A 27,309-nucleotide genomic window follows, 5' to 3' on the forward strand; every position below is an offset into this window, starting at 1 on the left:
ACACATAATGAATGTTATTTTCAGACAAATTAATAAATATTGTAAATTTCTCAGTTTTAGTATCTAATATGGTAAATATAAATAGATATAAGCTACAAAAACAAAGGTGCTTTGGGGGGGTCCTCAGTAATTTAAGTCTTGTAAAGGGATCCTGAGACAAAAAGTTTAAAAACTGCTGACTTAGAGCAGTAAGAATCATAAAAAGAATGAAACAGGAATCATAAAAAGAGAATCATGTAAAATCTAAATGTGTTCACCAAGGAGTCCCAATAAACTACTGACCAGGTACTGATGCTTTCAGAGTCACATAAAATTTATAATTAGTCCCATGAGGAATAAAAACAGCTAACTCTAACGAGTGTACAGCAAAACAGTTAAATCCCTAAGCCCTAGAACCAGACTTCCTAGTCTTCAAATTCCTGGGTTTGTGGGGTTGTTTTTTGGGGGTTTTTTTTCTTAAGGAAGACTGGCCCTGCGCTAACATCTGTGCCAATCTTCCTCCATTTTGTACACGAGTCACTGCCATGGTATGGCTGCCACCGAGTGGTGTAGGTCTGTGCCCAGGAGCCAAAGCCAGGCCGCTGAAATGGAATGCGCTGAACTTAACCTCTAGGCCATGGGGCCAGCCCCTCAAATTCCTGATCTTTGAATCCTGGCTCTGCCACTAACTACTTGTATCACCCCAAGCAAGTTACTTAACCTTGGTGTGCTTCAATTTTTTTTTTTTGTAAAAGCTAGAGATTTATTGTTATTTTGTGATTAATAAATTGTCAAATTGGTTATGACACTATCCCGCAGTGTATACCACCATTTGCGCTTGAATTTTTTTCACCTTTAAAATAGAGCTGATCATATTAGCAGCAACTACCTCATACAGAGTCGTCATGAAGATTAAATGAGTTAATACATGTAAAGTGTTTAGTATCATGCCGGGCACTGGTGATCACTGTTAGTTGAGATTGTTATTGTTACTATTTTCATACAAAATCATTTTGGATAAGAATAGGGATAACTCATCTCAAAGTGTTTGTGGCCACCAGGAACTGAAGAGCAGTGAGGCAGCACAGAAGAGCATTATCACTGAGCTGCAATTTTCCTTCAAAGGTAAGATTTCTTTTCCCAAGCCATATGGCTCTTCTTTGGTGCCACAAGGACTGTAACTCCACTGTTCTCAACCATTCTCAATAAAGTAAGACTGACAATGGAAAGAATTTTATTTTTTAGCAAAATACACTTTTTATTCTTGAAGTCATCTTCAAAGGGCCAATAAATAATTAAGATTTACCTTTACACATTGTTCAGCTAAGTCTCTGCTAGTCCTGTTGTTAAGTTCGACCACAACCAAACGATTACAAAGTGCTTTTATAGCTCCATCTACCCCAACAATCCTTCGGGTGCATTCTGCAGATACATCCAGGTAGTATGTGATGGCACGGGCTGTCACCTCTAACACGTTGTCTGGAGCACTTTCATCAAGAAAAATTTTGCAGAGGGCTGGTAAGAAAGTGCGAGGAGGACATCTGCAGTGAAAGAAATCATGTAGCATCTACGTTACTAAATTCTTAATATCAAAATATTAACAAAATAGATAAAAACTATAACATAATACATCATGCTCAATACTGTGTCTGCATGTATATTAGGTAATATTTCTCACACTGCTTTTGCTTCCATAACAATACTCACATGCTAATTTCATCACTGCTGAAAATATCAGGTTGTAAACCGTTTAAAGTAGCAGCATTAACTTGAAATCATGTTAAAAAAAATTGCAATACAATATTCAGCTCAAACAACAACTGCTCTGTAAAATCTTCCCAAATAGTTAAGTGGTACTTTCACCTAAAACCTTATAAAAACAGTGCCCACACTGTTTCATGTATCACTTTATTTCGTTATTTACATTAAGAGTTCCTGAAGGCCAGGCACATTGTTCAATTCATGTTTTATGGGAACAAGCGCTGATTTGGGGTTTAACGGACCTGGGTAAAACATAGAAGAACAGCTGTGTAACCTTTCTGGTCCCGTTTCTTCATTTATAAAGCAAACATAATATCTAAACAATACCTACTTTATCGAAATGTTATGAAGATTACACGAAATTACACACATTACACACTTAGCTCAGTACCCCGGCATTATATTGAACGAATTAACTTCAGCTCCCCTTCCCTCCGCCTGCTATACAAACCTGCAGGAGACAGTTTTATCAAATCGGAATTTGTGAGGTATCAATAATATCCCTTATATTTTATCAACACTTAAAATATGAAAGACTGTAACTTACATTTAGTAGAAATCTCAGTTATAGATGACATCAAAGGCATTATTCTAACTTTTCTGCATAGACTAAACTTTAAATGGGCTACGGGTAACAAAAAAAGTAGTACTCAACATTTAGTGGAATTATTTTTCCACCAATTTTTAGTATGTACATATCTTCAGTGGCTTTTTAAAAATATCACTATGAACGCCAAAGTAACTCTACTCTTTAATATCTGCTTAGATGATCTTAACTTAAGGAGTCCAGCAGCAGGAATATTATCAAAGAAGATTTTAGATCTGTTGCATTCAGTAGTCAACCAGTCACTAATTAAACACAGCTGGGTTTTATTAGCCAGCAACACTGGGAAGCTACACCATGTAGTCACTTGTAATTTTTCTGAGGAGAAAATGCTTTGAGGCTGGGTTATAGGAGATAGCCCCCTAGTTCTCAGGTAAGGTCAGAAGACTGACTAGTATGTCAGAATCTTAAAGCATTTTTGCTGCTCTGCATCTGCATATATAGTAAACTGAACAGATGAGAAGAGATTGTAAAAGTGTTACTACTACTGAGGAAGAACACAACTTAAAAAAAGTGTTGTTTTTTTCTTCAGAAAACAGCAGCTTTTGAACAAAGAATAAAATATTGAAGTTGACAGTCCTCACATCAAATGGCAAGAATGGATAGATCTACCATACGCTTTATGCTAAAAATAAGAAAATTATTCATCTGCCTTTCTTATTTAGTTCAAAAACTACACATCAAAAACTAAATAAACAAAACAAGAAAAAAGTTTAGTAGAACTTTCTATAGTTCATGGGGAAATGTAATATTTGCTAATCTGGAGAATAATTATGTTGCCCGCTATGTTCCCCAAAATGTAACGAATCTCCTGAACAAGTATGATTAAAGGGTCAGTTTAAAAACATAAAAACAGGAGCCAGGCCAGTGGCCTAGTGGTTAAGTTCAGTGTGCTCGGCTTCGGAGGCCCAGGTTCAGTTCCCAGGTGCAGACCTACAACACTTGGTGGCCATGCTGTGGTGGCAACGCACATACAAAATAGAGGAAGACTGGCAGAGATGCTAGCTCAGGGTGCATCTTCCTCAAATAAACAAACAAACAAATAAAAACAGAAAGTTCTAAACACAGGTTCTCTGATTTTAACTGTGATCAATTTTATTTATTTTTTTCAAAGATTGGCACCTGAGCTAACGACTGTTCCCAATCTCCCCCCCACACCTCCCACTTTTCCTCCCCAAAGCCCCCTGGTATATAGTTGTATATTTTTAGTTGTGGGTCCTTCTAGTTGTGGCATGTGGGATGCCGCCTCAGCATGGCCTGACAAGCGGTACCATGTCCGCGCCCAGGATCCCAACCGGTGAAACCCTGGGCCGCCGAAGGTGGAGTAATGTGAACTTTAACCAGTCGGCCACGAGACCAGCCCCCTCAATTTTATTTCTAAGAGAGAAATAAAGATGGTCTGCACATAAGAGTTTATTTTATATCAGGTATAATGAAAATCTGATTCATAAAATTTTTAAAAGTATAGTACAAAATATCTGTTGTACTTTTGTCTATTGGACAGGAAAAAAATTATTTTTCTAGTTCTTGAGTTACTTTTCCAACAATGAGAAGGTATTTAAGGCATATTCTCTTATAATCACTAATTTTTCAATTTAGAACCAAAGCAAATTACAAAATATCAACAATACAAATTGAGCAAAATGGTTGGGGAAAAAACATGCCAACATTAATTAACGAACTCTTAAAAACACAGAATCCTTGAAAAAAACTATAGTTATATACCTGAAAGTCCATACTGAAACTAAAACAAACTACTAACAAGTGTTTCATAACATACTCTGCTGGGTACCTGCTTTAATATAGCCATTGTAACGAAAACATTTTAGACCTTAAAACTGTCTCTTCAGTTGTTGGTTAGGGAATTTCTTGGTATCACTTCCAAAGAAACCCTATGTTAACAAATAATTCAACTTGGTCTTTGAATGCAACTTGAGCTTTATGATTATCAACAAGCAACTGACTACCTTCCATGAGCAAGACCCTCGAAAGTCCCTTGCCTTTTTCCCACGCCACAACCAGAACCACAACCTTCCCTGGGTCTGAATCTATGTCAATAGGGATTACCTAAGAAACACTATGTACATAATCAAGAAAACCGATCTCATTATAAATTTGTGATCCCCAACTTCTTTTACAACCCTAACCTAAGCCAACTTCAAACGCCTGTTTGGATTACTGAAATAGCCACTTAGACATCCATGTAAGAGGTCTAGCACTAGTGTTGAGGAGGGTATCTCTAGAGGGAGGAGGGGGTCAGTCTGGCATAGGGTGCTGAGTATGAGCATGAAGAGGGCAACTGTGCAGGGGAATGCCCCAGTAATGGGCAACTGATACCTACAAGGTAAGTAATCAAATAAATAAATATATTAAAGATAATGGGAGCCAGGTTTTTCACTGCAGAATGGATTTGCAAATACAGAAAGAGTAAACTAGAATGAATCCTGCAGTGTTAGATTGGAACTTGAGGTCCAGCCATGCATTGCTTAAAGATGGGGACACATTCTGAGAAATGCCTTGTTAGGTGATTACATCATTGGGTGAACATCACAGAGTGTACTGCAGGGGAACAAAATTTGCCACCCCAAAATGTGCCTCTTTAACATGAGGATTATTTTAGATAGATTTTTAAAAACCTGTCTCACAAAGAGAACAGTTCAGTGGTTACCAGGGGAAGGCGCTGGGGAGTGGGCACAAGGGATGAAGGGGAGCACTTCAGTGGTGACAGACGAGAAATAACGTACACCTGAAACTTCACAGTGACATAAACTATAGGAACTCAATAAAAAGAAAAAGAAAACACCTGTCTCAGGAAGTGAGCTATCACCTTAGCATAACATCAACTAGGTGGTAGACAGGGAGGAACCTAGAAAAGTCTGTTTGTTGGGTTCCCCTCTGTGTTCATGTGTTTCTGTGGGGCTAAACACTTTTCCAAATGTTGGCTCCTTTTCACCTACCTGTGAGTTGCCTTCCTTCCCTTTGAAGTCTCTGACTCTCCCCATCCTCAACATCTTCTTTTGTCTTTAGCTGAGGAAAGTATTTAAGGTGAGGGTTTTGGCCATTTTGGCAAGTTACTTGGTTTTCCTGGGTTTCTCCCATGTATACACGTTATTAAACTTTTGTTCGTTTTCCTCCTGTTAATCTGTCTCATGTCAATTTAATTCTTAGAAGAAAATTTCTTCCTCCCCGGTAGTAGTTACACAAAGCTGGTTGGTATCGCCTACTACACACCTAGGCTATATGGCACTAATCTTATGGGACCACAGCTGTATATGCAGTCAATTGTTGACTACAACATCATTATGTGACCCATGACTGTATTGGTATAAATTCACGGATTTGAATGGATAGAGAAAGACAGAAAAATAAAGATGCTGATGTGTTTTGATCCCTTTGCCTAAAATGCTTTTCCCCCAACTCTTCCCATAGCTGGCTCTCCGTCATCCTTCCTGTCTCAACCTAAATGTCATCTCCTCAGCTTTTAGACTTACCTTTCCTAACTACCCAAAACAAGACTCCTATTTTTTGTCGTAATTTACTTTACAATTTATAATTTATTTTTTGTTATCCATTGTAACTCTCCCTAAAAGCCTATAAGCTCCTCAAGGGTAGGAATTTATTTCATACAGCACCCAGCAGGGTTCTCTCAACATAGGAGACACTCAAGTTTTATTTGCTGAATTAATCATACTAAGAAAAAATGAGAAATTTTTTGCTTATGGAAAGAGAAGCCAAACAAAAAGAATTCCATTAGCTCCCTTACTGACCTACTTCTCCACCCCACATGCCCAACCCCTCACAAATATGCCCCCACCCCTCCACACACATGCCTTCGCCCTGGCCCAACAGGTCACCCACCTCCTACCCCCACCTCACACCTTCCCACAACACAAAAAACTGACTCCACTTCCATCTTCTTCTCTCATTTCCCATAGCAAAGCAAAATGCCAAATCTAGACTCTAGCCCAAACTGCTCTCCTAAATCCCAGCTACAGACCCGACTGCCTCCTCTCCTCAGCTCTCTACCTGGAGATGTTTCAGGAACCATCAAACACAACTTGCGCAAAACTAAATGAACTTTCCCTACCAAAAACCAAACTACTTATTCTCTAACCTACCATCCATCCAGTCCCTCAAGTAAAAATCATAAAATTCTTCCAAACTCTTATTCCTAAAGTAAAAAATCCAATACTTAATCTTCACGTTTTCTACCTCCTAAATCTGTTTAGTCTCTGTCCCTTGCCCTGAATTCCAACCCTCATTATATCTTATCTGGATAACTACAATAGCTTCCTAACTCGTCTCTCTCACGAGACGCTCTAGTCCCTTCACCACTCCATCACCAAAGTTATTTTTCTAACACACAAATCTGATACTGTCACATCCTTCTTAATCCCTCAAGAGCTCCCTACTACCTTGAAGATAAAACCCAAATTCATCAGGATTACAGATCTGATCTGTGATCAGCCTCATCCAATGCCCCTCTCCACCCCTTCACACATGAACACTCAACTCACTCCTGCTTCACCACACATAATTCCCACCCTACTCAGAAGTTTCCGGATCCTCATGCCCTTACACATGTCCCCTTCGCAAGAAACACTTCTTACCACCTTCTCCTCTTTTTCACTGGTATTCCTTTTTCAAGGCAACTTTTAAAATTAAATTTAAAAACTTTTAAGAAGACTCAGGTCAGAAAGCACCTCCCCTAGGAAGCCTGCCTTAGATCAATCTCACTACTCATTCTCAGTTACATTCCACTTGAGTGGTTTCAGAGCATTCAGCGAAACCTATCTACCAAAAGCATCCGTCAAACTATATTTTCCCATTTACCATCTCATCCATGAAAACATGAGCTACTTGAGAGTAGGGTCTATACCTTATCTATCTCTCGTTTTCCTACAACCAAGCCCAGTACTCACTACCTAGCAGACACTCAAATATTTGATAAATGAATATATGAAAATAATCCTTGTCTGAAGAAATTGAGTTTAATAGGGAGAAAGATAATGTGATGCAGCAAAAATAAATATAATGAGTGCTATAATAAAAACCTAAAAGAGGTAGGTTCATAAAAAGTTCTGAGAAGGAAAGCTCAACTCAGGGGACTTAAGGGAAAGGAAGACCTCACAAAAAAGGAAGAAGTCTGATTTAAGTCAAGGTATTCTCTGCCTTGAAGAGTTATTGCAAGGATTTGAGATAATGTATATAAAATATGTAGTACAGTGCTCAGCACATAAAAGATGCTCAATAAACCATATAGTAGAAGTTGGCCAAGCAGACAAGCTCTTGTAGTCTAAGTAAAGAGAATAAACTGTGCAAAGGATGGAAGCTTGAAGAATCAAATGACAAGGCATATTTTCCAACAACATCTACAGTATTAGTTCCCATCCCACATATCCATACATTCTTTTTTATAACGTGACTTTGATACTCTTTCCTTTAAGAGGGCCTATGTTCCAACCCCTTGAATCTGGGCAGGTTTATGAATACAGTGAAAGTGACCTCTTTGCAACTCCTAAAGCTAAGCCAATAAAAGCTTCTCCCGGATTCTCTTGCAACTCTTGCTCTTGGAACACAACCACTATGCTGTGATGAAGCTCTAGCCACATTGCAAGGCCAGTAGGTATTCCAACTAACAAACCCAAGAGAGATGCCAACTAAAAGCCAGTATTCAAGGGGATGTGACAGAACAAGTCATCAGATGATTCCAGCGCCTCGTCATCAAGCTTCTGTTATTTACAAGTAGGCTCATACTACAAATACTATCCTATAATTTGCTCACTTCCTTAATGGATATGTTGTGACCACCTTTCCACATTATATAAACAGGATCTAGCTCAATCTTTCTAAGGTCTACAAAACATCCAATATAATAAATAGCCATACATTATTAGCCATTTAGGTGGCTTCCAGTTTTTTACTATTTTGAAACAGTGCTGCAGTGAACAATCTTGGAAGTATATCTTTGCACACCTGTACCAGTATTTAGGAATGAAAGATTCTCAGAAGTGTTTGTGTGTGTACATTTTTGATTTGACAGATATTATCAAACTGACTTCTAGTATTTTTTAACTTTATTTCATAAAGTTTGGCTAGCTGTGACAGAATTACCAAACTTTAAAAATTAAACACAGAATATTCAAACCTCTACCAAGAAAATAAAAAATAATCTAACATTATATATATACACATACACTTCAGGATATAAAAGTCTCTAATCAGAACAGCAAAAGTCATTAATAAAACCCAAAATAAATTCAATCATTGAGATTTTATTTCTGCATTTCTAAGAGACTATTTCTGTATGAACACATACATGAGGCAGATATGAAACATAAAACTACCACACTGGGCATACATTGACATCATTTTTAAATTTCCATTCCGATCTCTCTTAAAAGATAAAAATCAAAATTTACTAACCTACCCATTCATTCCTCCACGGAATGAAAACTTGTCACATTATCTTCAATTAGATTTTCCAACACAACTCTAAAGTTCAAAACAATAAAAAACCACAAGGTCCTCTACCAAAAGCAGTACCATTCTGAAATTAGTTATGAGAGAAGACTAATATAAAAAACATACACTGTCAGACTTCTAAAAATAATTAAATATTATTATTTCAAACAGACACAAAACTTTGACTTCCTCTCATATGTAATTTTGAAGTCAGCAGTTCAAAAAAATGTTATCAGGCAAAAATACATATATAAAGATGCTCACTGGGACATAACTTATACATCTAATAACAAGGGCATGATTAAGTATATGACACATCCATATGACAGATTATGCGGGTTTTTGTAAGCTGCTTACTAAGAACTTGTTATGACACAAATATTGTTTGACAGAAATACCAGGTAAAAGAAAAGGAAAAAAATCGTATCTACCATGATGTTTATCATGTAAAAATATGCAGAGAAGAAACTAGAACAAAAAATCAAAATGGCTTATTTCCAGATGGTATTATCCTAGACAATTTTCATTCTCTAAATTTTTCTGATTTTTTCAAATTTCTGAAACAAATGTATTTCATAACTAGTCAACTGGAATAAGCTTATTACAGCCTATTTCTCCCAATGATTACAACAAAAACCTTGGACAAAACACAAAAAAGCAACTATACGCAGACTCTTGAAAGTGGACAAAGCACGTGGATTAGGAAAGGAAGTCAAAACTTAAATAATGACCCATGATGGAAGTAGTTTCAAGGGCTTTTTCCTTTTCCAGGTTTAACCCATAGATAGGTTAAGTCCCAGAACTATGGAGCAGAAGCACACAAGAAAAGCTCTGAGGGGACATAGAAAAGGGGCCTCTGTGAGCCAGAGGGTATGAGGAGAAATTCCTGGGTTTCTTTCCTCCCAGCCTGGCCCCAAGGCCAGCCCCAGGTGTAAGTCCCAGACTACACCCTGAGTAACACACGCACAGTGCAATGGAGGTGGACGAGCATCTAAGGCCCAGGGAGAACTGGGGACTAAGAAAAGGAGGCCCTGTGATCAGAAGAGCATGAGAGGAATCCTGTTATTTTCTTCTCTCTTTTCTCTCACTACTTTCACCTCAAGGGCAGTTCCAGTCCCAGAAAGTGTATGACAGCACAAGGGGGAAGATGGGTAGAGGGTGAGAGGAAGTGTGTCTAAAACTTCAAGACAGCTCCAGCTTCCTAGCTAGAACACTAGTAAAAAGGGCTCCTGGAAGCCAAAAGACATGGAGGAAACCTCTGAGAGGAAAGAGCTAGAAAAAAAATCCCTGACACAAGTCCCAGGCTCACCTACAAACTGCACATGTGGAGGATGGAACTAAAGAACAGCAAAGACTGACAACTGAACTATGACATAATTCATCACCAAGTCCCAGACTAAACTGAGTGACACAGCATAGACCCAAAGAAGAAAGGCTTTGAAACCACTGACGCGTGGGTGGAACCACCACCCACAGAGGGCAAGACAGAACTGCCGTTTAAATCTAACCAGGTGGACTGCATGCCAAAACAAAACAACAGAATCAACATTCTCCAGAAGATTTTTATAAAACCAAGAGTCTCACAATGTAATATTCTAAACATTTAGGTTAGAAATCCAAAATAACTTGAAATACAAAGAATTAGTACAATCCGATCTATCCAACTCAAGAAAAAAAGACAGTCAACAGATGTAAGCCTGAGACAACCAGATGTTGAAATTATCAGAGAAAATTCTACATCAGCTATTATAACTATATTCCATGAGGTAAATGTGAACATTCTTGAAATGACTGGAAACAAAAATTTTCAACAGAGAAACTGAAAGTATGAAGAAGAATCAAATGAAAATTTTAGAAATGAAACATACAGTTTGTAGGGGGAAAAAACTCCCTGGATGGGTTCAAGAGAAGAATGAATACGACAGATAGTCAGTGAAACTGAAGACAGATCAATAAAATTATCCAATCTGAAGAACACAGAGTAAAAAGACTTGGGGCAGGAGGAGGGGGGTGACACAGACTCTTAGGGACCTGAAGGAACATATCAAAAAGTGTAACATTTATGCCATGGGAATCCCAGAAGGAAAAGAGAAAAAAATTGGTACAGAAAATAGATTTGAAGAAGAAACTTCCCAAATTCAGTGAAAGACGAGCAGATTCAAGAAGCTCAGCAAACCTCAAATAAGACAGGGGCCGGTCCACTGGTGTAGTGGTTAAGTTCACGTGCTCTGCTACAGCGGTCCAGGGTTCACAGGTTCAGAGTCTGGGCACGGACCTAGCACTGCTTGTCAAGCCACACTGTGGTGGTATCCCACATAAAACAGAGGCAGACTGCCACAGATTTTAGCTCAGTGACAATCTTTCTCAAGCCAAAAGAGGAAGAATGGCAACAGACGTTAGCTCAGAGCCAATCTTCCTCACCAAAACAAACAAACAAACAAACAAAACCCCTCAAATAACACAAATTCAAAGCTAACCATGCACAGACAAATCATAATTAAACTGCAAAAAGATCAAAGGTTAAGAAAAAAAATCTTGAAAGCAGCAAGAGCTGAAAAACAACACAAAAATAGATTAGACAGAATGCAGATTTCTCATCAGAAACCATAACAGCCAGAAGACAGTGAAATATCTTTAAAATACTGAAAAGAACGGTCACCCCGAATTCTATCCAGCAAAAACATCTTCACAGAATAAAAGTAAAATAAAGACATTCTCAGATTTAGAGACTTCATCACCAGCAGACTTCCCCTAAAAGAAATGCTAAAGTTCTTCAGGATGAAAGAAAATGATACCAGAGATAGATGGAACTTCAGGAATGAAGAAAGAGCAACAGAAATAATAAATATCTGGGTAAATAAAAGGATTATTTTTCTCCTATTGAACTGACAGCTGAAAGCAAAAATTCTATCAGTGTACCTTGAGATTTTCAATGTTGATTTAACACATATGACAACTATAACGTGAAGGGAGTATTTAAAGGGACCTATATGGTTGTAAAACTTCTTCATTTTACTTTAAATGGTAAAACATGAACTCTTGAAGTTAACTGTAATCCCTAGAGAAACCACTAAAACATACAAACAGACATAGACAAAAAACCAATAGAAAAATTAAAATAGAAAGCTACAAAATACTCAAGTAAATCAAAAGGCAGGAGAGAGAAAACAGAGAAACAAAAAACCCAAATAATAAAATGTTAAACATATATTCAGAAATCCAAAAATTACACCAAATGTAAATGGTCTAAACTCACCAATTAAAAACAGATACTGTCAGGTTGGATTTAAAAAAAACACAAGCCAACCATATACTGTCTACAAGAAACCCATGTTACATACAATGATACAGATTGGTTAAAAATAAAAACATATACCAAACAAACCCAAAAAGCTTTCTTTTGAAAAAGAAAGAGTGGCTGTATTTATATCAGACAAAGTAAACTTTAGAACAAGGAAAATTACCAAAGATAAAGAGGGACACTACATAATGACAAAAGGGTCAATTCACCAAGAAAATCTTGCAGTCCTAAAGGTACTTAACAGGGCTTCAAAATACACAAAGCAAAAACTGAGAGGACTGAAGATAAATAGATAAACCTACAATGATACTTGGAGACTTTAACACCTCACTCAGTAACTCAACAAGAATATAGACTGAACAACATTATCAATCAACTTGACCTAATTTGACAGTTGTAAAACATTCCACCCACAACAGCAGAATACACATTCTTCTCAAGTGCATGTGGACCATTCACCAAAAATAGGTCATATTGTGGGCGATAAACAAATCTTAAATTCAAAATAACTAAAATAATGTATAAAGTATGTTCTCTGACTATAATAGTAACACAAAAATATCTGAAAAGTCCTCAAATATTTGGAAATTAAGCAACACACTTCTAAAAAACCCAAGGGTAAAAAAGAAAGTTTCCAAGAAAATTTTAAAATATTTTTAACCAAATGAAAATAAATATACAACATCAACTAAAGCAGAAAAGAGAAATTTATAGTCTTAAATGATAATACTAGAAAAGATCTCAAATCAGTGACCTCAGCTTCCACCGAAGAAACTAGGAAAAAACAGCAAATCAAACCCCAAACTAACTCAGAAGTAAGGAAATAATAAAGACCAGAAATCAATAAAACTGGAAACAGAAAAAGAGAAAATAAATGAAACCAAAAGCTGGTTCTTTGAAAAGAGTAATAAAACTCATAAATCTCTAGCCAGATTGATAAAAGATAAAAATTACCAATATCAGGATGAAAAGGCAAATTATCACTACAGACTGTAGAAACATCCGAAGGATAAAAAGGTATTCTGCAAACAGCTCTATGTCCATAAATCTTAACTTATATGAAATACACCGACTCCTTGAAAGACATACTATTAAAATTCACTCAAGAAGAATTAAGCAACCTGACCAGTCCTCTATTACAGAAACTGAATTAGTAATAAAAATCTTCAAACATATCAATTTACTCTCTTACAGATTGTGCTTTTAGTGTTTGTTTAAGAAATATTTGCCTAACCTAGGGTCACAAAGGATTTCTCCTATTTTTTTTTCTAGAAGTTTTATAGTTGTAGGTTTTATGTTTAGGTCTATGATTGATTTTGAGTTTATTTTTGTATATGGTGTGGGGTATGAATTAAAGTTAATTTTTTTTTTTGCATATGGATACCCAATTGTTTCAGCACTATAAAAAAAACTATCCTTTTCCCATTGGACTGCCTTTTCCCCTTTGCTGAAATAAGATGCCCATGTATGTGTGAGTCTATTTCTGAACTCTCTATTCCATTTCACTGATCTATCTATCTTTACATCAACACCTCACTGTTTTGATTACTGTGGCTGTATAATAAGAACTGGAATACAATTGCATTAGTCCTCCAACTTTATTCTTTTTTTTTTTAAAGATTGGCACCTGAGCTAACAACTGTTGCCAATCTTTTTTTTTTTTCCTGCTTTATCTCCCCATATCTCCCCCGTATATAGTTGTATATCTTAGTTGCAGGTCCTTCTAGTTGTAGCATGTGGGACGCCACCTCAACGTCGCCTGACGAGCAGTGCCATCTCCACTCCCAGGATCCGAACTGGTGAAACCCTGCGCCGCCACAGCAGAGCATATGAACTTAACCACTTGGTCACGGGGCGGGCCCCAACTTTATTCTTTATCAAAGTTGTTCTGGCTAGTCTAGGTCCTTTGCATTTCCATCAAGAATTTGAAATCAGTTTGTCAATTTCTACATCTGGTCAGATTTATGTCTAAGAATTTCAGAAGAAATGAAAACCCACATATACACAGAAATCTGTATGCTAATATTTATAGTAACTTTGGTCATAATCACCAAAACCAGAAAAATCCAAATGTCCTTCAAGAGGTGAACGATAAACCATCTTTGGTACATCCATAAAATGGAATATTACTCAGCAATTAACAGGAAGGAACTATTATACACACAGCAACATAGATGACTCTCAAATACAATATACTACACAGAAGAAGCCAGACTCAAAAGGCTACACACTTCACACATGACTCCATTTACATGACATTCTGGAATAGTCAAAACTATAGCAACAGAGAAAAGACCACTGACTGCCAGGCACTGGGGTTGGGGGAGAAGCTTTAACCTCAAAGGGACAGCTCTAGGGAACGTTTTGGGGTGACGGAACTCCTCTGAATTTCCATTGTGGTTGTAGTTACATGACTCTGCATTTGTCAAAACTCAAACTTCACCATATATAATTTAAATAAATTTAAGAAAAAAATTAAATATGCATATAATAATCACTGCCCTCCCTGAATAGTGCTAAAAGTATACACCTTACAGCACAGAATTTTATACACATTACAATTAAAGAGTTATTCAAAATTTTATACTTGCTAAATATTTAAATCTTACATTACAGGTAGAAATTATTTTTATATATTAAACCCAGAACTATACCGTAAAATCAATTTATAGACCAAAAGGTAGCCTAATTAGGAAACTTTAAGATCACTCAGTCTACAAAGATCTACTGTCAGACTAGTAAACCACATAAATGAGATTAAGACCAGTCTTCAGATAAATCCAAATTTAAGCAATGGTTCCCAAAATGCTACCTGCAACGACATCAAAATCTTTCCTTGATGGAAGCCGAGATAAGCAACTCAAAACAAGAACAAAAAAAGTTTCATGAGGTTCCAAAGAGAATGACTTTACCTTGAAAACTCTAATAGTTTCTATACTATAACTACCATATGCTTCTTCCAGACTATACCATTAGGACTTGGGCCAAAATTTCAGAAGATTTACAATATAAAGAAATTTAACTTTTTTTTTTTAAATCAAAGGAAGTTACCTACAGTGGTGATATTTTACTGAATACAGTCTGTAAATTGACCACTTCCTTTATTAAAAAAAACTAAAACATAATTTAACTATAAAAGATTAATAAATTCTGTTTCTTGAAGATAATAAATAATATCTTTTGATCCATTTCATCTTTTATTCCATTTTTGCCCCTGCTCCTAGCCTTGACTCTCTCTGTATTGCTTAAGAAGAAATAAATCCTAGCAGAGCAGTTGAAAATTAGGGCCTTCCCTCTCAAAGAAAAAGAAGTCAAATCCAATATGCAGACTTGCTTTTCTCCAAAAAATATAGCTACAAATAAAATACACACAAACTTTACTGAAATCCATTCAACAAGTATCTACTGAATGCCTTTTTGTGCTAAGTACTGTGCAGGTGTTGGGGCTAGGATACAAAGATGAGTAAGCAGTACTGGGCTCTGTGGAACTCAAAGGTCTAAGGACACAGGCAACAAGTACGCAAAGTATACAGATATACTGCTATAAACTGGAAGAGTGTTTTGTTTTTTACATTTTTAAGGTGACAAACACTTTGGTAAGCTTAAGGAAAGCTCACTGAAGCTCATTATCTATGGGCCACCGAGAGCCCAAGGTTAAGAACTTTGACAGAGAATGTTTCTCATCTTCCAGTATTTTTCTCTGCTGTCCACTGAAAAGCAGCACATACACATTTGCTCACTTATTGAACTTTGCAGGATTATACGTATTTGATGCAAAGAACATTCTCTATCCAGGGAAGAATCAGCTGCAGTGCTGATCAGAGAAGAGTAATTTCACTTCCCTTTTACTCCCTCATAGGGTAGGAGAAAACAGGAGTCAGTACGGGAAAGACAGGTGCGTTAGCGCAAGGGAACAGGGGAAAACTGTTTCTACTACAGAGAATACGATGCAACTCCTCCTGCATACTTCCCAACCAGTTTCACGACTCCAGAAATACTTCCTATAGGCATTTTAGGCATAAGCTGAAAATGGGCACAATATAAAGAATTTCCTCAATTTGTTCAATATCTGGATATTAGCTATTGTTTGCCAGGCACTAGGCTTAGCAATGGAAAAACCAAAGTAGTAGTATGCATGTGCAAGAATGAGAAGAGGTTTCTGAAGGCATTTAAATTTTATCTATTAGGTAAAGGACCAAAAAGATTTTGTAAAAGGGAGTGGTACAATCAAATCACTATTTTAAGAGTATAGTCAATTATACCTCAATACAACTGGAAAAAACAGACCATAAAAAGCACTTTAAGACTATAAATCTGGATACAGTTAGGCTAAAGGCAGGGATACCTGTTACGAAGCTACTAGCACTACAGGAGCATACTCATTTCCCCACACCCATTCTAGATATTATCATTGTTTCTAATCTACTTCGGGGAGAAATCATCAGACAGACAATCCCTTCAACTTTTTACCATCAAACCTACAACATCTGCACCTCATGTCCCCACTATCGCTGTATTATGGCAAGGAACAGACCTACCTAAAACTTCTCTCTCCACCAGTGGATCAGAGCTTTGCTACTCAACATAGGATTTTCTGACCAACAGCTTCAGCATTATCTGAGAGCACATTAGGAACGCAAAGTATCAGACACCACACCAGACCAACTGAATGAGACAAAGCACTGCTCTTGACAAGAGCCAATTCTCTCCCAGTTTCTCAGAATCCTTATGCTATGGATTATCCATTCTCTCTTGTCTCTGCCTTTAAAAGAAAAAGCACCCTCATTCCAATCCAACTTCTCAAAAAAGTTTTCCACACTCCCTGTCTCCATTTCTTCATGTCCTACTTACTCCTCAACCCATTCCAATCTGCCCCCCTCACCATCACTGCACTCAGCTCTCATTAAGATCAACGACCTTGGGGCCAGCCTGGCGGTGCAGCGGTTAAGTGCGCATGTTCCGCTTCAGCGGCCCACGGTTTGCCAGTTCAGATCCCGGGTGCGGACATGGCACTGCTTGGCAAGCCATGCTGTGGCAGGCATCCCACAGATAAGAGAAGAAGAAGACTCACAAGGGACAGACGACAGCTGGGTTGGCGGCGAGTGGCCTGCAGCATTTGCCTGTGGGCGCGATGAGTTTGCCCCTCAATCCCAAACCTTTCCTCAATGGATTAACAGGAAAGCCAGTAATGGTGAAACTTAAGTGAGGAATGGAGTACAAAGACTACCTGGTATCTCTAGATGGCTATATGAACACGCAGCTTCCAAACACGAAGAATACATAGATGGAGCATTGTCTGGACATCTGGGTGAAGTTTTAATAAGGTGTGATAATGTCCTCTATATCAGGGGTGTTGAAGAAGAGGAAGAAGATGGGGAAATGAGAGAATAGCATGTTTTGTGGGGAATTTTTTAATATATATTTCTAGACAATAAAGATGTTTGTTTTTCAACTTGGGGGAAAAAAACGTAGAGGAAGATGGGCAGGATGTTAGCTTAGGGCCAGTCTTCCTCAGCAAAAAGAGGAGGATTGGTGGCAGATGTTAGCTCAGGGCTAATCTTCCTCAAAAAAAAAAAAAAAGATCAATGACCTTGAGAATGTTGCTAAATCCAATGGAAACCTTTTAGTCTTCACCCTACTTGACCTCTGACCAGGACTGAACACAATTGTCCTTTCTCTTCTTGAATCACTTTCTTCCCTGTGTTGACATGTGCACTAATGATGCAAAAGCAATGGCGGACAAAACTGCTGGTGCTTCAGCATGAATCAAGGTGGCAGCCGCACTAAACGGCACTACGAGTAATTGAATTCTTCACTGCCAAGCTCTAGCATGGAAAAAAAAACAAGCCAGTTTCACCACAGAATAACCTTGATGAAGAAAAAAATTATTAATTTTATTAAATCTCAACCCTTGAATATACATCTTTTTAATATTCTACTTAAGGAAATGGGAAGTAGGCATAATGCATTTCTGCATACGGAAGAATGATGGTTGTGTCAAGGAAAAGTACTTGTACAACTGTTGGACAGCTGAACTAGCTGCTTTTTTCATGCAACACCATTTTTATTTGAAAGAACTTCAGACAAACGGTGGTTATTCAGACTTGGATATTTGGCAAACATTTTCTCAAAAATTAACCAAGTAAGCCTTCCACTTCAAGGAAAACAACGGACAGTATTTGTTGCCAATGATAACATTCAGGCTTCCAAGCAAAAATTACAATTTTGGAAAACTTTTATCTGCCACCATGAGCTTGACAGCCTCCCAACATTTAAAGACTTTTCTGATGAGATCAGTAGTCATATTAACAAATGTGAGTTTGTGACACTGGAGAATGATATACGTCAACGTTTGAAATATCCGTATAACTCAGTAGACCAGTATTTTTCACATGACCAGTGCATGATTTTACAAACTTAAACATGGATAAAAAAATCCACTCAACCCAAACAACTTGAAATCAACAACCCAAAGTAACATATGCACCCCTATGTTCACTGCAGCACTATTCACAATAACCAAGACATGGAAGCAATCCAAGCGCCCATCGATGGATGATTGGATAAAGATGTGGTGTATATATATACACAATGGAATACTACTCAGCCATAAAAAAAAGACAAAATCCATCCCATTTGCAACAACATGGATGGACCTAGAGGGTATTATGCTAAGCGAAATAAGTCAGATTGAGAAAGACAAACACCATATGATTTCACTCATATGTGGAATATAAACAAACATATGGACAAAGAAAACAGCTCAGTGGTTACCAGGGGAAGGGGCATGAGGGTGGGCACAGGGGGCGAAGGGAAGTACATATATGGTAGATGGACAAGAAATAACATACAACTGAAATGTCACAATGATGAAACTATTAAGAAGTCAATAAAAAAAAATCCACTCAAAGTACAAGACAGACCAACAGATTTTAATGTAACAGAAAACAAAAAGTTCATTGAGATGATTTCAGAACCCACACTATAACTAACCCTGAAGAAACTATCACTTGTCCAGTTTTGGTATGGTATCAAAGAAGAATGCCCATAATTATGTAAATTATCACAACCTTCCTCCCTTTTCCAGCTACATCTATGGAGGATGATTTCTTTTCATACACTTCAATCAAAACAACATAATGCAACAGACTGAATTCAAAAGCAGATGTAAGAATCCAGCCAAATCTAAACTCATGATCTCAGCTCCTCAAAACATGGTCCTTTTCCTGTGTTCTCTGTCACTGAATGGCATCATCATTCATTGTAACCTGAGTCATCCATCATTACCTCTTCCTTTCTCACCCTCTCATATCCAATCATTCAACAAATTCTGCCTATTTTACCTCCTGAATCTACCTCAAATGTATCTACTTCTTTCTACTTTTATTACAACAACCCTCTCTATCTGGATTATAACCTACCAAGTCCACAAGCATTCATTCTTTCTGTCTTCTCCACCCTTCTATTCTCCATACAGCAGGTAAAGCAGTATTTTTTTCTTTTGAGGAAGATTAGCCCTGAGCTAACTGCTGCCAATCCTCCTCTTTTTGCTGAGGAAGACTGGCCCTGAGCTAACATCCATGCCCATCTTCCTCTACTTTACATGTGGGACGCCAAACTGGCAAAGCCCGGGCTGCCGAAGCGGAACGTGAGCACTTAAGCACTGCACCACCGGGCAGGCCCCTAAAGGAGTATTTGTAAAAGACAACTTGAATCACATCACTCACTCCTTTACAGCACTTCAGTGCCTGACCATTGCTCTTGAGATATAAACAAAATCTTTACTCAGCATATACGAAACACTCCATCTGATCTTGCCCGTCTTCAACACAGCTCTCTCCAGCAACCCTTCCTTGCCCCAGTCACACTAGATTTCTCCAAGTTCCTCAATCACGCCATGCTTGCCCACTTGAAATTCTTCACACACTGCCTTCCCTTTGAACACCCTTCGTATCCCACCTCCTCATACTTCTCATAAATTCTTACTCATCCTTCATATCTCTAGGAAAAACCACTTCCTCAAAAAAGGCCACTCTGACCATCCCTACCCCTCTAGGTCATGTCCCTGCTATATGCTGTCTTAGCACCCTGAACTTTTCCTTCATGGCACTTAACAAAGCTTGTAACCACAACTTTACTTTTATAATTATTTAATATCTGTCTTCCCTATTAGATTCCTAGGCACCATACGGGCAGAGACTGTATTGTTTTAGTCATCACTGTGTCTCTAACACCTAACATAAAGTAGGAAGACAATTTAAAAGCTTAAAAGCCTTGTTACTGTTGTAGGTATTTTTTCTTTTATCATAAATATGCAACGGGAGGTTTTCACCACTGTTCAACAACTCTGGGGGCCGGCCCGGTGGCCGAGCGGTTAAGTTCGGGCTCTCCGCTTCGGTGGCCCAGGGTAAGTTTGGGCTCTCTGCTTCGGTGGCCCAGGGTTTTGCCGGTTCGGATCCTGGGCGCAGACATGGTACCGCTCATCAGGCCATGCTGAGGTGGCATCCCACATGCCACAACTAGAAGGACCCACAACTAAAAATACACAACTATGTACTGGGGGGGGGGGGCTTTGGGAGAAAAAGGAAAAATAAAATCTTTAAAAAAAAACAACTTTGGAATCCAGACTCTAGACAGTCTTCCTTGGGACATCTCCTGAAGGATACACCAGGAAAATGATTAATGGTGGTTGCCTCTGGAGAGGAGGACTGATTAGCCAGGAGACAGGAAAGGGAGACTTACATTTTATTGTATATTCTTTTGTGCCCTCATAATGAAGTAAAATGATTACTTTTTAAATAGAGTCTTCCAGTACCTCAAAGCACTACCCATGATATTCCATTTTCTAGATCTTCTAGGGAGATCTTAGATTCTTCCCAGAAGACATAACGTTTAAATTACATTATCTGAAGACTTAACAGCAGGATCTACAACTGTCTAGGATTTACCCACTTATAAAAATATGCACAATCATCATCTATCTTGATGTGATTTCAAAAGTACTCATTTATATAACTCTTTAAATTTAACTCATATTAAATTTATAATATATTAAGTTTAACTCAATGACACATCACAGATGAAAGCAAAAACTAAGCTTGAACTTGAATTTTGCTTTCTAGAGCATTATCAATGATAAGTTTGGGCATTAGGTAAGAAGCATTGCAGCTTCACAGAAAACATATATTCCTTAATTTCAAAAAGACTGTCAAAACTGGTACAAAAAAAATGGGGAGCCATGTACAATACTAAGTTAAAGTAAAAGAAATGCTTAACTCTTATGTGGAAAGAACTATGCTAGGCATTTCACATGTATTACCCCATTTAATCTTCACAAAAACCTGAACCCAAATCTATTCCATTTCAAAGGCCATTATTTCTACCATACCATCTGCCCTTCCTAAGTAAACAGACACAACTATTAACACAAGCTAATCAGGTAAAAACATATAGACATTTTTTGCTTTCTTCGACATAACTGAGAACTACTTGCTACTATCATATGAAATCAAGTTTGTATAGGAGATTTTCACCAATATTCAAAATACGCTCATCATCTTGTTTTTCCTCTGCCTTATTTGTTGACTGTTTCAAAGAATTTAAAAAGACTCTCCAAAATCTATGACAGTTTCATGAAATAAAGTCCCAAAATACAATTCAAAATTAGATATTTAATAATAATGACATTAGTAAGTAGCCCACTTTACTCAAAACACTTTTCACATAAATTCTTTCTTTTAATCCTCACAAAGAGCCTACCAGAAATAAGATTACCGCCATTTTACAGGGGTTGAAAGTAAGGCTCCCAGAGGCTAAATTACATGTAGGAAACCAAGAATGTGAACCCAGGGCTCTGACGCCACATCAGATTCTTTCCACCTCATCATGCTACCTCTCTGGTAGACAATTTTCCTTGTGACAACAAGAAAATCTGGCTGAAGGGGCCGGCCCAGTTGCACAGCGGTTAAGTGCACACATTCTGCCTTGGCGGCCTGGGGTTCGCCGGTTCAGATCCTGGGTGCAGACATGGCACCGCTTGGAAAGCCATGCTGTGGTAGGTGTCCCACATATAAAGTGGAGGAAGATGGGCATGGATGTTAGCTCAGGGCCAGTCTTCCTCAGCAAAAAGAAGAGGATTGGCAGCAGTTAGCTCAGGGCTAATCTTCCTCAAAGAAAAAAAAAAGAAGAAAATCTGGCTGAAGATTGAAGAGAGCAAACTAAGGTTTTAAAAAAAATTGTCAAATTTAACCAAACATCTATTTTTGATAGACAAATTACTAGTATGCTACATGAAATAGGGCTAACCATTCCAATTTGAAATACTCGTGTATCTTCACTGAGTACGTAAAAATAAATCACATCTGACTTTAACTTCATCTTTCTTTAAATTACATTATATCAAATATGAATAAAGCCTGGAAGGGAAAATGGAAAGAACAACAATTATGTTAGCATGGTAGGACTTTACATAGGGATGAGTTTTACATTTTAAAATTTCCTTTAAAATTGTTTTAACATGGTAACACTTTTTTTAATGCCATTACAAACACCTCTACTGTCAGTACTTAATAGAAGATATGAAATGACTGCTGATTTGACTGGCAAGTATGACTTACTTTTTAAAATACCCAAAGTAATTCTCAGGTCAATGAAGACCCTCGAATGAAATCTATGAATACTCAAAAATCTACCTCACTTTCCTACAAATCCTGCTAAACAAGTGTCAATGGGGGGACTAAATTATTATGTACTGAAAGTTTGTCAATAACAAAACTAGTTGAAATAAACGGGACACTAACAGACTGTGATTTGGAAACTCCGTTTATAAGGATTTTTATCATTACAGTACTGTTTTAATGGGATTTACAACTAAGAATTATTTATTATTTATCAACTCATCTTCATTAATTATTCATTCAAAAATGAAGACAATTAAAAATAACTTAATTTAGTGAGTAATGCAGCCTTTAGTCCCACCTCAAAGAAATTAAGATAATTATACCAAATTTTATGTCAACATCTCAAGCATTTTCTACTAATTACCTTAAAATGGCATTAAAACAAACACAGAAACATCTGAGTTTTCACTTACTTATTATTGGAATTCAAAATCAGAAATACAAATATAAAATAAACAGTAAAAACCAAACGTGTTGAGCATTCAGAAGAAGGGTGAACCAAACAGGGCAAGTTTCACATAAGAGGAAAAACAGAGCATTAACAGCCAATCCAGTGATGAATTCTGTTTTACATTTTTGCACAAATTCTACATTATAACCTCTGAATAAAATCATTTAAACTCTCCAAACTTCAAAATCTGTTTCTACTATTCCATCTGGGTAACATCCAATTTATACCCTCCAAACTGAAATTTACAAACGAATGATTTAGCAAAAGTACCATGTCATATATGACACCAAGGAAGAAATAAGCAGTTGTAAACCTAAGTCTATGATCATCTGTATTTTCTTTTTAATTTATTTTTCCTTCTTCTCCCTAAAGCCCCCAACACATAGATGTATATTTTAGTTGCGGGTCCTTCTAGTTGAGCTATGTGGGACACTACCTCAGCACGGCTTGATGAGTGGTGCTAGGTCCGAGCCCAGGATCCAAACCAGCGAAACCCTGGGCCACCAAAGTCGAGCATGTGACCTTAACCACTGCCACAGGCTGCCCCTATCATCTTATTCATCTCATTTCATGTCAATTTCAAGTCAATTCCTTGGTACAGAAATAGCTACCTTTAAAGAAGGTAAGTATTTATATTTTCCCAGTTCAAAAGTATTTTGAAAATGAATCAACCAAGCTATGGATTAAAATTAGTATTCGCTACTAATTCCTATTCATTCAACAAACATGTATTTGTGACATCACAACTATCATTACTGGAGTTACTTCACCCACTAGGTTTTATTTCTCAGAAAAGTTTTAAATGCATAACTGCAGAAACTTTTAAAAAGGATAGTTTCAAAACTCACCAGAGAAAATTCCTCACAAACTGAAGTCAGCAAATGGTTGAAAAGACACGTCACTAACAGCAACCCCAAAGGAAGATGATGAGGGGATGTACTTACGTTTCAAAACAACGATCCACGTTGTCAGACATCAAAAGCAGCATGCATAGCTGTTCAAGGGCTATTAGTTGCATGTCCCTTTCATCTCCCTGTCCCATCTGTAGCCATTCCAGCAATGTATCTGGATCCACATCTGCCATGGTTTTTTAAAAGCCTCTTTGCTTAAATTAAAAAAGTAAAGTAAAAAGTCCTTTAAATGTCCAGGACTGATCAGCTTGGGTTTAAAAAATTTTCTTTCACATCAGCCAGAACCAAATTTTCGTGGTGTCCTCCTAGAATTAGAAAAGACTCATAAGTATGTTTGGCTAGACTCCTTAAAGCAGTTCTTCAACTTTCCCTATTCCTCAGGTTTAACGTTCACCTATCATACTAAATAAAAAACAGTTTTGCACAAGAGTATAAGCTGATTAGATTGCTGCTTAACTGGAAACCAGAGCAGTCTTCGTCAAACAGGCAAACAAGCTTCGGATCCCACTACTGCTATCACCAACTTCTGTGCCAAGAGGCAAAGAACACCTTACTAAATGTTTTTTTCCAGCAAACTTCTTCCCCTCCTCCTCCTCCCCAAACTGATCTTCAGATAAGGGTCAGATTCAGTATTCTGAGGAAACTCTAGGCACTTTGATCCAATCCTCCTCCAAATTAAGTTGCTGCTTTCAAATTGACAAATTCTGCTGACTTCGTAATTCACTTACTGCTATACTTAACAGGTCCAAATACGAACGATAATTAGATACCAGATCTATCAATGAATAAAGACTTGGTTAGGAATTTTGGCAGTCTCGACAACTGTCCTTAAAAGTTTAAAAAGCAAATGCAAGGGACTAACACGGTACGGATCAGAATACAGGCCAATCTACGGCCCTCTTTCCCCATCCCCACAGAACGGGGCAGCTGATTATGAAAAAAGGCAAAACAGAGAAGCAGCCCCACCAGGCAAGTCCTTACAAAAGCTCGGAAGCGCCCTGACGCGAGGACAGCTTTGGGTGCCGCGGAACCCAGCTGCAGGTGTGTGACCCCAGCGGCGGGTCCCGGTGGGCACCCAACGGCGGCGACCAGCGGGGACGACCCAACACTCCGGGCCCAGCCGAGCCCCGCGCCCTGTTTCCCAGCCCAAGCCCGCTAAGTTGGCTCCCGGGGTCTGGGAGGAGGGGAAGTTCTGGAGGAGCAGCAGCGAGCCTCCGTGCCGACAGGAGGCCGCCGGGCAGGGCGGCGGGGCTCCCGGGAGCGGCGCCCGGAACAACGAGGCCCGGCGGGACGTCTCCGGCCCGGCCGGGAGGCGAACCCTCTCAAGGGCAAGGGGGGCCCGCCTTGGGCCCGGGCTCGGGCACACCAGGCCCCGCCGCGGGCAGGGCCGGGGGAGGGGAACAAAGAGGCTAATAAGCAGGGGAAGCGGCAGCCGCCCCGCCGCCTCACCCAGGGCCGGGGTCTCGCTCGCGGCCCGCCGCCGGGCATCCCGGATCCCGGCCCCCAGGCCTGGCCCTCCCGACCGCCCACGGCGCGCCCGCCTTCCCCTCCCTCAAGCTCTTACCCGGGCTTGTCGTCCCAAACCGCTCCGGTCCAGCTCCGAGCAGGCCGCGGGCAGAGCCAGGCCCGGCCGCGGCCCTCGAGTTCCCAGGAAGCCGCAGGCCGCGCAGGTCGAGCCGGGCAGGCGACACAGGAAAAGCCGCGTCTCGTCCCTCCCCTTCCTCCGCGGGGACCGGGTGACAGGGAAGCGAGAGGTTTCCCCGACCGCGGCCGCCGGCGCACTTTCCGTCCGCAGCACGCGGCTCCTCAGGCCCTGCAGCTCAGAGGCCCGCGCGGCGCTGCCGGCGGCGGCGGCGGGGGGAGGCCGCGTCCATCGCGATCCGGGCGGGGGAAGGGAGGAGGGTCCGGCGGGCGGGCGGGCGGAGAGGCTGCGGAGGGCAGCGAGCGCGGCAGGGGCGGAGCAAAGCGGCGCTCCTGGGCGGCGACCCCACCGGCCGCCACGAGGGGCGCTGCGGAGACCCGTCGGCCAGCAGCGCAGGGGCGCCGGCCGGGGCGCTCTGGCCTCCGGGCCTCGGGCTTCTTCGCCTCCTCAGCTGTCGCTTGGCTCTCGGACGCCCTGGCGCCTCTACGCCCCGCCGTCAATCCGAGCGCGCCGCCGGCGCCCCGCGCAGCCCGGCGCACGCACGCTCCGCTGTTGGGCGCGGCGTCGCCGCACTCAGCGTGCTCCTGCTGCAGGTCCCCCGCACGGCCGAGCCTCCGGCGGCCCGACGAGCCTGCTCCGGCCCGAGCTTGCCTCCCTCCCCGCTGCTCCCCCGCCTGCGCACGGAAGTGCGTCGCGGGAGGAGAAGCGCCTCCCTTCGGTCCTGGGAGGCAGAGCGCCCCGCAGCTCGCCAGCAAGAAAACCTTTCCCCGCAACCCTCGGCGGTCAATATGGTCGCGTCTTCTCTCCGTTGTACGGATGGGAGAACTGAGGCTCCTGAATCCTAGTGGCGTCCCCAGTAAGCTGCAGCGCTGCGTGTGCTTTTGGCTCTTCTTGTCTGTGGGTCGTGGTCTCGAGTATTTGCGTGGTTATTCCCTTCAAACGTTTTAGTTCACACGAATTGAAAATCCAACATACCTGCTTATAGGTCGTACTTGGAGATAGGTAAGATGTAATTAATTAGAAATGTGAAGATAACCTTCTTTTTCTAAATCAAAAAATAAATCCCTTGGTTTGTGAGATAAGTAAACCCCTGCCCCAGACACTGCCACTGTACTCTCTCTTTTTCATCTTTGAAACAAAAATGAATATTATGTGGTAGCATTTGAGACGTGTTCCTTTAAGCAATAAGAGGAGTTGCTACATATGCTTGAAGAACCTGTATTTTGGAAATTACAGATTTGCCCTTCCAATATCTATAGGCACATGTCTCACTGTCGCAGGTAATGGTCTCTAGGTCTCCTTTTAACAGATCAAGTCAAGAGAAAAGGGTAAAGGATTCCACTATCTTGTCACATAATTATTTGGGAGCTATGAATATGACTTGGAGCTGCCAGGAAAATCTTCAAGGAAGAAGTGGCATTCTTTCTGGACCTTGAAGAATGGGTAGAATGTCGACCTTGCAAGGGAGGGGCAAGAATACAAACAAAGCCTGATATGTTCTGAGACAAAGGAAAGA

At 39.7% G+C, this 27,309-nt stretch overlaps 1 protein-coding gene and 1 pseudogene across 10 annotated transcripts in view; one reads left to right on the top strand and one right to left on the bottom strand.

The window, feature by feature from the left end:
• The window catches only part of HECTD1 (HECT domain E3 ubiquitin protein ligase 1), an 88,244-nt gene extending 61,624 nt beyond the window's left edge, over window positions 1-26,620 (bottom strand). For all 10 annotated transcript variants that reach the window (XM_070504195.1, XM_070504196.1, XM_014857373.3 and 7 more), the window contains exons 1-3: window positions 25,716-26,620; window positions 24,185-24,456; window positions 1,286-1,520 (exon numbers count right to left, since the gene is read on the bottom strand). In XM_070504195.1, coding sequence (XP_070360296.1) covers window positions 1,286-1,520; window positions 24,185-24,324 — 375 coding nt within the window. In that variant the 5' untranslated portion in view covers window positions 24,325-24,456; window positions 25,716-26,620. The remainder of the gene's footprint in view (window positions 1-1,285; window positions 1,521-24,184; window positions 24,457-25,715) is intronic.
• On the top strand, window positions 13,780-17,628 carry LOC139044549 (small nuclear ribonucleoprotein F pseudogene; annotated as a pseudogene).
• Window positions 26,621-27,309: the final 689 nt, after the last annotated feature.

Source organism: Equus asinus, chromosome 2, assembly GCF_041296235.1.
Source record: "Equus asinus isolate D_3611 breed Donkey chromosome 2, EquAss-T2T_v2, whole genome shotgun sequence".
NCBI lineage: Eukaryota > Metazoa > Chordata > Mammalia > Perissodactyla > Equidae > Equus > Equus asinus.